We start from the raw sequence: 14,193 nt of genomic DNA, 5'->3' as shown, positions 1-14,193 counted from the left end.
TGTAGAGTGCAAGTACACCACTAAGTGGGTCTCTTAAGAAAAACTAACAGGTGATATCCATTTCCCTCCTTTCAGGTGGAAAACCATTTTGTTGTGATTATTGCCATTTCACTACCAAGCACAAGAAGAACCTGCGCCTCCATGTGCAGTGTCGACACACTGAGAAATTCCAGGAGTGGGGCCAGCGGCACCCAGAGGAACCCCCTTGCCGCCGTCGCCCCTTCTTCACGCTTCAGCAGATTGAGGCACTGAAACAACAGAATACTACTCAAGAAGAGATGGTTGTCAACTCACAGGTATTATGCCATGCTGCACATCCTTAGTTTACATTATAGGGGTTACGTCCTTTCTGGGGGCTGGGAAGGACGTTTAGAATTTTTTTTACCAAAAAAGCTCCTGGCCACCAATTCTGATACTGCTAATGAATTATGCAGATTTTACATACAACGCAATTAGTCACTGTACTGCAACAATTGTATTTGTTCATCTTTTTAAATATCATTCATAATTCAAAGTGCATGAGAAGAGTACATATTTCATTCATAATAGAGTACATTATAAAAAAACAGTGCAGAAAAAAATTATAAACTGATATTTTCATGAATTCATTGGAAAAACATATATGAAAAACAACTTTACATTCATATCATGTGACTGCACCAGTCAAAAGTTTGATAGTGTCTGTAAGCGATAAGATTGTTAGCTTATAAACATTCAATAAGACCCTAGGACAGACAACCATGTGGGGACAAAATGCTTTGAGGTCCAATTTGCTCTTGGGGTGTATTTTATGTGTCACCACCCTCAAATAGAGTCTCAGTTGATGATAGTCCCTTGCAGGTACTTTGTGCGTGCCGACGCATTTCTAATTCCTCGGTTTCTTAAGGAATTATCATCAGGGCTTTGGACCGCGGTGCAATCCTTCATATGTTGCGGTGAGGTTTTCTTATTCTGCTACTGTTTTAGGCCTAAACCAGAGCCTTCATAGACTTTTTCAGATGACTCTTCACGTGTTAGCTGGTTCTTGCACGAGGACAAGTGATAATTAATTTGGGCACAGTAGCTTCACCTCTGTAAGGCGGTTCCTCTTCATCCAAAGAGAGGCGTCTTCTTCATTAGGACTTCATAATTTCTTTTGAGCCGAAATTCCTTATGGCGTGTACCACATACGACGTCTCTCTGCTGCACATCCTTAACATAATTGTTTCTGGAAGGACCACTTTACTCCATCTCTAAAAGTGATCATTTTTTTAAATCTTCCTTCATGCTAAACCTGTCCTTTCCTCCCACCGATGTTTTGTATTCCTTCTCACCCCTTTTTCTTTTCTTTCTCTTAACCATATTCTTTAGCATTATGTAGTCTGTTATAAAAGGGTCAGTGGCACTGGCCCTCTCTCTTTACTTCATTTTTTTTTTTTTACCTATTTTCACTGCTGAAGCCTTTGCATAGTCAGCCCAAAATATGTTTACTTTTTCTGAACTTACTGCTGAGGCTGCTGTCTGTATAGTGGAAAACTATTGGCATTCTTTCTAAATCAAGGAACATAAATCTGCAGGTATTTCAAACATCAAGGTTAGCAGCACAGACTGCCTGGATTCCTTGCTGCAGGGACAAAGCTATGAGAAATGTTTGTTTATATCCATGCTTTTGCATGCCTGTGATGGTATGCTTGTGTCTTTATGTGCATAGGTCACTATGATATCTATATATGCTGTCAAACCAAAATCTATTCATGTAAGGTCAATTTTCTATGACGTCGACTATGTTGGTCACATTTTTAAGTGCTCTGATTCAAGCTTCAAAAATCAAAATAAGTTCAGAAATGTTGTTTGTAGTTTTAGCTATAGGACAAAAACTGTGTCACAACATAGTGAAGATATGAACGATATTATGTTTCAATAAACTCATCTTACAAAAAGTCAAGCTCTGACATGTAGGGCAGGTGGGATAGAGACAGAAGTGGGCAGTTGTTTCACATCTGCCTCCATAGGTTTCAGTAAACTTATTCCAACAGACTAGGCTTATTCACAACAGGCGCTAATTTAATTGAACAAGGTTGTTCATCGATTCTCCATTTCAAATTATCTAACAAAACACCTACAGTATGTCAGCTGTTGTCCCCCTACATTATTGCTCATCAAATTCTGGGAACCTCTTCAGTGAACCTATTGTAATGGACAGTGGTTATATTCTTGTGGTGGATGGCGATTTCAGTAATGCATTTGACCACATTTTCGATCAGAATAGTTTTACGAAGATCGCCCAGCATAAGAAACTTGATCAGTCACTAGGTCGTGAGGGTGTTCGCGTTCCCATTTCCGCTCCTGGTCACCTACTTTGGTCCAAGACTAAATCGAGAGACCTGTGGAAGAGAAAACACAAAAAGTCAATGTGGAGTTCTTCACTTACTCGAAGCTCCTGCTGCAGGGGACGTTCCTTGTTCCGCGTTTCCTGTATGACTTTCGTTCGATTTCGCTCCTGAAGCCGGTGCACCCAAATTACACCAGGCCATCGCTGACTATGCAGCGAATTGTGGCCTTCAGAGAGGCCATGCTACAGATCTCCAAGTGGTTCCGTATCCCTTAGGTGTACCTTCATACTCCACTAATCCATCAGGGCCCCAGTCAGGCCTTCTCTTAGGCACTAACTGACTCTCTACTGCCACAGCCCACTCCACTTGAGGTGTAGGACATGTCTCGACTCCTTTGCCGCAGGTCCTACTAGTCGTTTTGTCCATCGGGCCCCCTTCGGCCCACAGGCACCAGTAATAGATAACAATCTAACTCCAATTGTAGGTCTGAAACTGATTTCTGCTAGGACACACCCTTTGTTGCACTATAACATAAACAAAGTTCAGTATGAGAAAGACTTTCATCCTGTCCTCTTGCCTCGGAGGAGGTATTTCAGGAGGATGGAGGCCCTCTTTTGCTCCCGCTCAATTTTCATTTTAAGGTCCTGAAAATGTTTCCCACTTTGAAAACGATGGTTAGGATCATTTCGTCCATGGTTTTAATTATTTGGTCCCAGAATGTAGCCACACCGGGGCAACACCATTCCAGGTGTATAAAGTCTGTCTGCAGGACACCACACCTTTGACGTTTAGTGTCACTTGTAGGTGCATACCTGACAATATACATTGGTGTAAGATAAACCCTGTTCAGAAATTTGTAATGAATAAGTCTATATATATATCGACCACTTTGTTTGCTGACAGCACTATTTGGGTCGAAATTACCCCACACCGATCTTCATGAGGTGTGCAACCTTTGCCTCACCGGAGCACGAGGCCAGAGACTGTTCGGCGTGTGCCTCTTTCTGCTCCAAGAAGACAATTCGGGATCGACAAGCTCGAAGAACAATGGCTCGCTCGTCAGCTTCCATCCCGGATGACATCTTTGAAGAGGGCGTCGACGTCCCAGAACAACTGCAAGAACCTGCTGTCAACAGCAACTCCGAGGCCGAAGATTCAGAAGTCGAGGACATCACTCTGGTGCGGAGGGTCGTAAGTAAGAACATCGACTCTGACCCTTCCTTGACACCTTCCAAAAAGGCTTTGGTCACACCCTCGCCTTTGGCCCTGGGTGCTCACCGAGAGACTGCTTTCCACGCCCCACCTTTGAGCTCAGCAAAGAAGCCTAATAAGCTTTTGGGCGATTCGGACTCGAGTCAGCCTACCCCTGGTGCTGGAGCACACCTGCCGGCACCGAAAAGGAAGCCATCTTCTACCTCCACGCCAGCTGCTTCCACATCTAAGCACTCGGCGCCGAAGATTGGCACCAGCGCCTCAGTACCTAAATCACACTCGGAGCTGAAAAATCCCTCTGACCCGAAAAAACCAGCAGAACCAAAATAAGCTCCTGAGCCGGGAAAGCCCTCGGAACCGAAAAAACCTCCGGAACCGAAAAAGACGAATGTTCCCTCAACCAAAGCAAAGACATTGCCAAGGAACATGTTTCAAAGCCGAAAGATGCTCAAAGTTTGTTGCCTAAAAAACCTTCGGAACCCAAAGATCTACCCTCTACAGAGGACCTATTCCGTCCAGATCCTATGCAAAAGACTCTATCTAAATATCCTAAGACTGGTCTTTTGACTCTTACATCTAAAAAAAGACCACTAGACGCACCTGCACCGGTTCCTCATCCTAAGAAGAAGGACATTGCAACATCTCCTTTAAGGATACCTTCCCATCCTCCTCCTTCTCCTCCATCCAACATTCCCTCATCACAACCTCCTCTACCACATCACTCGCCATCTCCTACTCCAGATGATGATGGGGACACTTCTAATAACACAGGGGATGGTGCAGACAGTGAGCCACCAGATAATTATACTCCACCTGGCTCACCTGAGCCTTGGAATGACTGCAACATCCCAGATGTCCCTAACGTGCCACAAGAAGGTGTATATCCATCCAGGCCTCCCCCACCAGAAGACACTTTGGGGTTTAACCAACTTGTACATAGGGCTGCCCAATATCATGGGGCCGAACTACACACTGACCCAGTAGACGAAGACTTCCTTTTGGATACCTTTGATAACACACAAAGGTCTTCCTCAACTTTACCTATGTTTAAAGGAGTTATTAAGCACGCAGCAGAAGTATTCAAAGATCCAGTCAGGGCTCGAATCATCAACTCTAGAATAGAAAAGAAGTATAAAGCTGCACCTTCTGATCCAGCATACCTTAAAGGCCCTGCACCATTAGAATCCCATGTAGTCTCCAATGCCGCAAGAGAGCAAATTCTCAAACTTCAGGCGAGGCTCCCCCGCTAGATAAAGAGTCTAAGCTCCTGGATGCATCAGGGAAAAGAACAGCATCACAGGCTGCAAACATCTGGCGTATTGCAAATACCCAAGCATTACTTGCAAGATACGATAGGGCACATTATGATGAATTAGAAACCATCATGCAGCACCTTCCGGATAAATATAAAAATCGGGCAAATGAGCTTATACAAGAGGGAAAAAATATCACTAATACCTCTATTCGCTGTGCCCTAGATGCGGCGGATACTGCTTCAAGGGCAATTAATACCAGTGTCCTTTTACGTAGACATTCTTGGCTACACATTTAAGGTTTTAAACTTGAAGTACAAAGTGCCATCCTCAAACAACCCATTGATGAGCAACACTTATTTGATCCTAATGTGGACGTATCCCTTGAAAAAAATGAAAAAAAGATACAGACACAGCACAATCTATGGGAGCCTTGCAGTCGCAAGCTCCCAGACGATCTTTCCGTCGCTCATCTTACAGAAGTACCAACAGAGGATATTCCTCAGATACTCCCTCTACCTCTTACAAGGCCCGTACTCAATCCACCTATGGCAGAGGCTACCAAGGAGGAGGTAACAGGGGTAACAATAACAAATGCAGAGGCAAAACTAATAACTCCCGCTCTGCCTCCACTCCCGCCCAATGACTTGGGTGAGACAAATAATTCAGTCACGGTACTGTCTAGAACTAACATCTACCCCCCCCCCCCCAAACATACCACCCAGACAACGACCAATGTCACAAGAACATTTAGTTCTACTAAGACAAGAGGTAACATCTCTCCTACAAAAAAGCACAATAGAATTAGTTCCATTGCATCAACAAAACAAGGAAGTGTACTCCCTGTAGTTTCTCATCCCAAAAAAGGACGGATCTCTCAGGCCTATTCTAGACCTCAGACTGTTGAACCTGTACATACAATCAGACCACTTCCACATGGTCACACTTCAGCAGGTCCTTCCTCTTCTGTTACAAAACTACTTCCTTGCTACCCTAGATCTCAAGGAGGCCTATTTCCACATTCCTATTCACACAGCTCACAGAAAGTATCTCAGATTTGTACTAGACAGTCATCACTATCAATTTAAAGTACTCCTGTTTGGAGTCACAACAACACCAAGAGTGTTTACCAAGTGCCTAGCAGTAGTAGCAGCACACTTATTAAAACAGCACATTCTTCCCATATCTAGACGACTGGCTCATAAAGGCCAGCTCACACAGTCAGCGTGTACAACACAGTCACACCACCATCCAATTTCTCCACGACTTGGGATTCACAATAAACCAATCCAAGTCTCACCTGCAACAATATCTGAGTGCCAAAATAAACACCTCAACAGCGCTCGCTTATCCCTCTCCGGCCAGGATAACAAATATGCAAGCTCTCCTAACAAAATTCCAATCACAACATTCTCTTCCAGCTCGAGTGTTCATGCAACTCATAGGGATGATAGCCTCCTGCATATTCATAGTACCTCATGCAAGGCTACAAATGCGTCCTATTCAAGAGTGCGTGGCACGACAATGGAACCAAGCTTAAGGTCAATTAACACCAAAAACCTTTCCAAGGACCGATCGTTCTTAAAGCCAGTCCATCAAATAGTCATGACAACGGATGCATCGCTCTCCGGCTGGGGAGCTCACCTACTGCAGCACACCATGCAGGGCAGGCGGACACCGCAACAAAAATTACTCCACATCAATAACCTGGAGTTACTAGCCATATTTCTAGCCCTAAAAGCATTTTAAAAGCAAATCTCAGGCAAAGATGTCTTGGTCCGCACTGACGACATGACAGCTATGTATTACATAAACAAACAGGGAGGGGCACACTCTCTGCACCTCTCTCAGTGAGCGCAGCAGATTTGGAGATGGGCTATACCACTAAAGATTTTTCTCTTAGCCCAGCATGTTCCAGGAGTGCAAAACTCAATAGCGAATCTGTTAAGCCGTCAAACGCAACAGATTCACTAGTGGGAACTTCATCCACAAATTCTTCAACCATTCTTTCAAATGTGGGGACAACCTAAGTTAGACCTCTTCGCTAACCACAAAAACGCAAAATGCCCAATTTCGCCGCCAGATATCCACACCCGCTGTCCAAAGGGATTGCGATATGGATGAACTGGTCCGGCACGTGCGTACGCTTTTCCACCTCTCCCACTACTTCCGTTAGTGGAACGCAAACTACAACAGCATTCCCTGACACTCATTCTAGTAGCTCCAACTTGGGCCAGACAACCGTGGTACACCACGCTGCTGCAACCTTCTGTGGTACCACACCAAAAACTATACCTGTCTCCACGCCTACTAACCCAGAACCATGGAGAAATCAGACACCCGGACCCAGCTCAGCTCAACCTAGCGATCTTGCTCCTGAAGTCATAGTTTGGTTACCTTAACCTTCCCCCTGAACGTATGAACGTTATTAAAGAAGCTAGACGTTCCACCACTAGGGCATGTCATGCAGCCAAGTGGAAACGTTTTGTAATAGACTGCCAAAACAACCAAAAGAATCCATTAGATGTGTCTATTCAACACATCATACAATACTTACTACACCTCCAAAAATGTAACTTCGCGTACACATCTATTAGACTGCACCTTGCTGCCATTGCAGCATACCTACAAAATTGACACCATCTATCACTTTTTACAGTACCTGCCATAAAGGCTTTTATGGAGGGCCTCAAAAGAATAATCCCACACAGAAAACCACCTTCACCAGTGTGGAATTTGAACATTGTTCTTACAAGGTTAATGGGACCTCCATTTGAACCCTTACATAAATGTGAACTGCAAATCCTAACTTGGAAAGTTGCTTTCCTAGTAGCTATTACTTCTCTCAGAAGAGTTAGTGAGATACAAGCATTCACCATTCAAGAACCTTTTCTGCAAATGCACCATAATAAAGTTGCTCTATGAACTAATGCTAAATTCCTTCAAAAAGTCGTTTCACCCTTTCATCTCAATCAATCTGTGGAGCTGCCTGTATTCTTCTCGCAGCCACAAACAGTTGCAGAAAGAACTCTTCATACCTTAGATGTCAAAAGAGCTTTACTTTACTATATTGAAAGAACACAACCTTTTCTCAAAACAAAACAACTTTTTGTGTCCTTTTCTCCACCATACAAAGGCAACCCTATCTCAAAATCAGGGATAGCTAGGTGGATTGTCAAATGTATACAGATTTGTTACCACAAAGCTAAACGTACACTATCTGTTCCTCCTAAAGCACATTCTACAAGAAAGATAGGGGCTTCAGTGGCATTTTTAGGGAACATTCTCTTAGATGACATATGCAAAGCAGCTACATGGTCTACAACGCACACTTTCACAAATCACTATTGTGTAGATGTGCAAACTAAACAACAAGCTACTGTGGGCCAGGCTGTACTCAAAACACTGTTTCAAACTACTGCAACAGATACGGGTAGTCGCCGCTAAGTGTAGGCACTGCTATATAATCTATGCACAGTGTGTAATCTGCAGCTCATATGCCTCGAACGGAAAATGCTACTTACCAGTATGCATCTGTTTTTGGCATGTAGAGCTGCAGAGTTGCACACGCCCACCCGCCTCCCCGGCTGCCTTTATCTGTTTTAGTATTATCTTAATTAGATTCAGCGCACATGGACATCCTTCCTTTTCTTGCAAAGCTCCATCATTTCCCTAACGGCGAAAAGCAATCTGAGGATGGAGCCAATGCCCATGCGCAATATGGCCCAAAGGAGGAGTCCCCTATCCTGTGACTTCCAAAGACTTTACAGGACACCAACGAACTGCAAACATCCGGGCCCAACACTAGGTGGCAATCTATGCACAGTGTGTAACTCTGCAGCTCTACATTCCAAGAACAGATGCATACTGGTAAGTAGCATTTTCCTTACAGGGTTAGAATGCCCTTTTGAGTCTTTGCAAACCTACTAACTTGCATGTTGTAAGGGTTTTCAACACGTCTTCTCTAATATGTTCCCATACTGAGAAATGTTGGCAATTTACTCCTGACAATGGCAGACGTAAACCTTCAGAGTTGTGAAAAAAGTGGTTGGAGGGAAAGAGAACTTGCAAACACTCAGATTTTCACTCGAGCAAATCTACGCATGCACATTTGCTCATGCTAAATTGCAGTTCACAAATATTTTCTAGGAGTACTATTTCTTGTCCTACTTCTGTAAATTCTTGGAAATTCACGAAAGATGTATAGCTGCACTTAATGCAAGGAAATGTACCATGTCTGAACTTTTGAGACTTTGTTTAATAATTGGGCCCCTAATTTGTTCAGGCGTTGACCGTGACCTTTTGAGTTTCTTAAAATTCTTTCTTTCTCTCTGTATCGTCTGGATTCGCTGTTGAGTGACACCATTCTGCTCTTTCACAAGGAGCATATCGGCACAGAAAGTCGTTTTATTCAGTGCCAGTAACTACAGTGACAATGTGTGCTTTTTGAGACCAAAACAACTTTTGCTTTTGCCAATGTTTGTTATAATGGTGAGGACACGGCAGCTCCTACAGCAATAACGTTTTACATAAACCATGCCAAAACAAGCCGCACATTGACAAAACTAAAAAGCTGACTACCAGTTTCAGACCTACAAGCCAATGCTTGTTTATTTTTGTTTCCCATAATCTTATTGAAACTGGTTACACTGATTTACTATTATGTGTCTCTAGTCATAAACAGTTTGTGGCGCTCCTTCACCACCACCGAGCTGAATGGTGAGGTGCTCATTAATTTTGCTCCCGCTCCACAGAGCTGTGCAAAATACTGTTTCTCGTTGACAAGTTAGCCCAGGAGCTCTAAAAGGCCTGAGGTACTCCAAGGCCACATCTTCACTTTCCACGAGCCTGTATCCAGCAACAGAGCCAAGTAAGGGAACTCAAAAGTTATTGCCGCTGCATTTCGCAGCTCTGTGGTGTTCTAGCTACCGCTGCAACATCTCCATTGCAGTTGGTACGCTCATTTGCGTCAACCCAGAAATGGAGCAAACATTCCTCTGAAAGGCGAACCTTGCAGCCACACATGCGAGATCTGGGCCGCCCCACAGGAAACTACAGAGACTCATAGGGAGGGCCTTAGATAAAGGATAATAACAGATTTGGAAACAACAAAGGCCTATGGGCTATATAAAAGGAACCATTTCAGTAACGTATTACTCCTCTCGCAGTCTGCTTGGTCACGTCGAGAAGAGAGCATTTTAAGCTCTCTGCCAATAAATCTGTTCTGTTAACATCATGCCCTTATTTGCTGACCGAGTCTAGGGGAAATTTATTTGGTTATGCACTCTTTGCAATGTAAAATACCTTCACATCCTTTGTTATTCCTTCTCTGCACTTCTCCTCCCTTTTGTGTCTCTTCTTTCTCTATTCACATTTCTCTCCTCCCCCCATTTTAATACCTCTCTCATAATTCCTTTAACTCGTGTATTTTTTCTCTCATGCCCTACCATCTTCTTACTGCTATTGCTTTCTAATGTCTCATTCTTTGTTCTAAATCCTCCAATTTTTTTCTCTTTCTCGTCCCTTTCTTGTTTTTACTTTGCTTCAATTTGTCAGTGTTTCTCACTCGCTTCACCGCTCTTTATCATCCACTCATAATTTCTTTTGTTCCTCTATCTGGTCCCTTGAATGTCACCTTCTTGTTTCTCCTTGTTGCCTCTCAGCAGTGTTTCTACACATGTCCATGTTATGCTGTTTCCCTTGATTGCCTTCCCCCCAAGTTGAAAGTTTCTGTGTAAGCTTTTGTTAAAGTGTCTTCAGCGTTAGGTCTCTCCATGTTTTTTGCAGGTCTCCTCTGAAAACATTACCTACCATACCTTTCAGACTCTGCCTTCCAGCGTATCTCAAGAACTGTCAGAAGACTCACTAGGAACTGCCACTATTATTTATGAACAAGGTAAGATTATTAAACATGCATGAAGTCCACACTCCCTTACTAAACTCCCTTTGGCACCAATGTCATTGTGCCCTTGGAACATTTAAATGTGTCAACATTTAAACTTAAGTTCTGCATCATCTTGAATTTCCGTAGCATATTTCGACTGCAATGATAAACCAAGATTTGTATTTCTTTGACTGCGTGGGTTAAAATGTTTGCTTTTTATTGTGCAGGGATTAAATCTTACAAATTATCACAGCAGCACTGTAGATTGAGATGAATGGTGAAGCTTGTAGAGATTAAATCAAAGATGCCACGGCTGTACCAAGGAAAGGCATAACCCATTATGCCACATACTTGTCTATATAAAATAAATGTGAAAAAATCCTTGTCCGTAATATTATCGTGAAAAACTAGCATGGATCCAGCCCTCCTTGACCAATATTAGTTCTCTTTGATAGATTCTCTATACACTTCATCTTCATCCTTCAAAATACATCCGGAGGTTGAAATTACTTAGAAAGTATTTCATACTTTGGAGAGGACTACAGTGGAGGCAGTGTTGCCAGCATCAGAATGTAAGTCTTCATAAGTGTACGTGGCTTTACCAGTCAGGTGTCTTAACAGTTACTTTTTCCTCCCACAACGCATTCCAGGATTTAAAAAAATGATTTTTCTTTCAAATTCTACATTGTGTTATTCCTATATAGGGATCTCAATGTCGAACAGGGAAAGTAATCCTTGGTAATAGAATTAATTTGTTTGACACTAAGCACCATTAGTTGCACTGGCAGTGTTGCATGCTAGTCCTCAAAATGCTCTTTAACTTTCGGCACCATCTCCTGTAGTGCACTTATCTGAAAGAAACAGGTTAGTATTAGATTCCCTACCTTAGAATATCCCCAGGCGTCAGACTGGATCCGGAAAATTTTGCGTAGCAGCACCCCTGCGCGTCGGTAGGCGTCATCTGCAGCTCCGCGTCCGTTGTCGGCGTAGTGGTGCCGGGATGACGTCGTCGGAGTACTTAGACGCTGCCCTCGCGTGCTGACATCAGTTCTTCTTTTTTCCACGCTAGCAATCGCAGGTCCGGAGAAAGTGGTACCCTTTAGTAAATTTTTGACTAAACATTTTGAATCTTTTTGATCTGGTTTTTGAGTCAACCAACTCTGAAGGTGCCGTTAGGGATGCCCGGGTTCAAACCCTGTGTCGACTGCAGCCGACTGATGTCGGGTACCGATCCCCATCACCGGTGCCTTCATTGCCTGAGGCCCGACCACGACGACAAGTCGTGCCCCGACTGCCGGGCCTTGACGTCGAAGGCTAGGCGGGAGCAGTCCCGCAAGCGCCTCGAGCTCCGGCAGTCAGCCCCACGCCGTTCGAGGTCCCGGTCTGGAAGGAGGTCGAAGGTCGGTCGCGGGGCCAGAGTGGTCATAGCTCCGGGAGTGGTCATCATTCCTCGGGCTCCAAGTCCTCAGGTAAGAGGCACAAGAAGTCGAAGAGGCGACATCGCTCTTCTGACTCCCCCCGACACTCGTGTGTGCAGCCGGTGGTTCGAGCGACACCACCCACGCGGCTCCGCCAGAGCCGCAGGCATCGCAGCTTGCTCCATACCCGCCGGTTCCTGGGCAGAACGCGACGCCGGAGGAGATCGAGGCCTTCCTCATGTCCATGAGGTCGCTCGCTCCTCAGTCGGGTTCCGCGGCGCCTTCAGGCTCAGCGGACTAGGTCCCCAAGCGGGCCAGGTGCTTCGGCTCCAGCACTGTCGTGTGCTTCGGCCCCGGCACCGTCAACGACTTCGGTCCCGGCGCCGCAGGGCCCCGCCGTATCCAGCTCCGGATCCGGGTCGTCGCCGGTCGACCTTAAGACCTCGAAGGTGCTGACCCCCAGGGTGTCGCCCCCGGCGCCGTCCCAGGACGACGCCTTCCCCGGTCCTACCCTCGATTCGGGTCCAGCGCCGTATTCGACGCCACTAGGAGATTTTGACTTCTATGACCCGGCCCCATCCTTTGACCCTGAGTATCAGGAGATGGGTGGCGAGGAGGATTGGGAGAGGTCTGAGGACCCTCTGTCACGTAAGTGTCAGCCTTACCAGGACTGGGCAGGAGAGCTTGAGGATGCCAATGGTCTGGACACTTAGCCTCGTGGCTACGGAGGAGGGGCTGCCTATAGTGTGGTGTTGGCGCGGGCGGCCAAGGCCTTATCCCTTGAACTCCCCGTCGCGGCCGTGAGGACTAACCCTACTCACTGAGGTCCTTAAACCGCAGGCAAACTCCTCAGAGCATCTGCTGCTGTTTAATGAGGCCTCTAACTCCCAGACCGCATTCCCGATGGCTCCCCCCGATCGGGAATCCAAGAGGTACGAACAGTACGGAAAGAAAATGTTCTCCTCCCTAAGTTTGGTGTTGCGGTCAGTTTACACCGCGTGCCTCTTGGGCCGTTATATCCACTCTCTGTGGGACACAGTCGCGGCCGTGCTGCCACAATGTCCGGAGGAGGCCCAGACTAAACTCGACCAAGCCCTTGGGGGGGTCGAGATGCGGCACGGTATTCTATCCGATGTGGACTGGATACAACGGACTCGCTAGGTAGAGCGATGGCAACGACGGTGGCAATTCGACACCACGCCTGGCTGAGGTCTGCCAACTTTTCGGCTGATGTCCAAAACACCCTTATGGACATGCCGTTTGATGGCCGTCGCCTCTTTGGCGCAAGGCAGACAGTGCGCTTGAGCGCTTTAAGGACTCCAGGGCTACAGCCAAGTTCTTGGGCCTGTCAGCCCCGCGCCAGCACCCTGCTGCCTTACGCTCCTTTTGTGGCCAATAAAGGGGCACCCCCACACGTCCTGCCAGACACAGGCCGCAGCCTAACATGCAGCGCGGTGGCGGACGTGGTAACCGCTGTGGCGATGCCCGGGGACAACGGCGAGGCCAGTCCACATCCACCCCCGCAGCATCCGCCTCAAAGCCTTCCTAGTCCGAGCTTTCAGGCCCACATGACGCCAGTGGGTGGTAGTGTTCGCAATCACCTCCTTCACTAGCGCAACATCACTTCGGACAGGTGGGTGCTGCAAATCGTCTGAAGGGGCTACTCCCTCCCCTTCAAGGCGACCCCTCCAGCCATGCCACCGCACTACCACCGCGTGTCGGGGGATCACTTGAATCTTCTGCAAGAGGAAGTTACGGCCTTCTTGGGGGGCCATCGAGCACGTTCCTGGGCCAGAAGTATGGTGTGGTTGTTACTCCCACCACTTTCTGGTTCCCAAGAAGGGCAAAGGGGGCCTACGTCCTATCTTGGACCTGCGGAATGTCAACGGCTTCCCCTGGAAGGAGAAGTTCAAGATGCTGAATTTGGCTCAGGTCTTAGCTGCCCTGGACCCGAAAGACTGGATGGTAGCGTTGGACTTGCAGGACGCTTATTTTCACATCCCTGTCCTGCCGGCCCACCGGCGTTACCTGCATTTCACGGTAGGCCACGAGCACTTTCAATTTACCGTGCTCCCCTTCTGCCTTACCAGCTCCCCACGGGTGTTCACGAAAGT

At 46.2% G+C, this 14,193-nt stretch overlaps 1 protein-coding gene across 2 annotated transcripts in view; it reads left to right on the top strand.

Moving 5' to 3' along the window:
- The window catches only part of ZNF335 (zinc finger protein 335), a 256,077-nt gene that overhangs the window by 137,062 nt on the left and 104,822 nt on the right, over positions 1-14,193 (top strand). For both annotated transcript variants that reach the window (XM_086932542.1, XM_086932540.1), the window contains exons 15-16: positions 76-296; positions 10,565-10,673. In XM_086932542.1, the coding sequence (XP_086788668.1) occupies positions 76-296; positions 10,565-10,673 (330 nt within the window). The remainder of the gene's footprint in view (positions 1-75; positions 297-10,564; positions 10,674-14,193) is intronic.

Source organism: Lissotriton vulgaris, chromosome 7, assembly GCF_964263255.1.
Source record: "Lissotriton vulgaris chromosome 7, aLisVul1.2, whole genome shotgun sequence".
Taxonomy (NCBI): domain Eukaryota; kingdom Metazoa; phylum Chordata; class Amphibia; order Caudata; family Salamandridae; genus Lissotriton; species Lissotriton vulgaris.
This window is presented reverse-complemented; position numbering and strand designations above follow the sequence as displayed.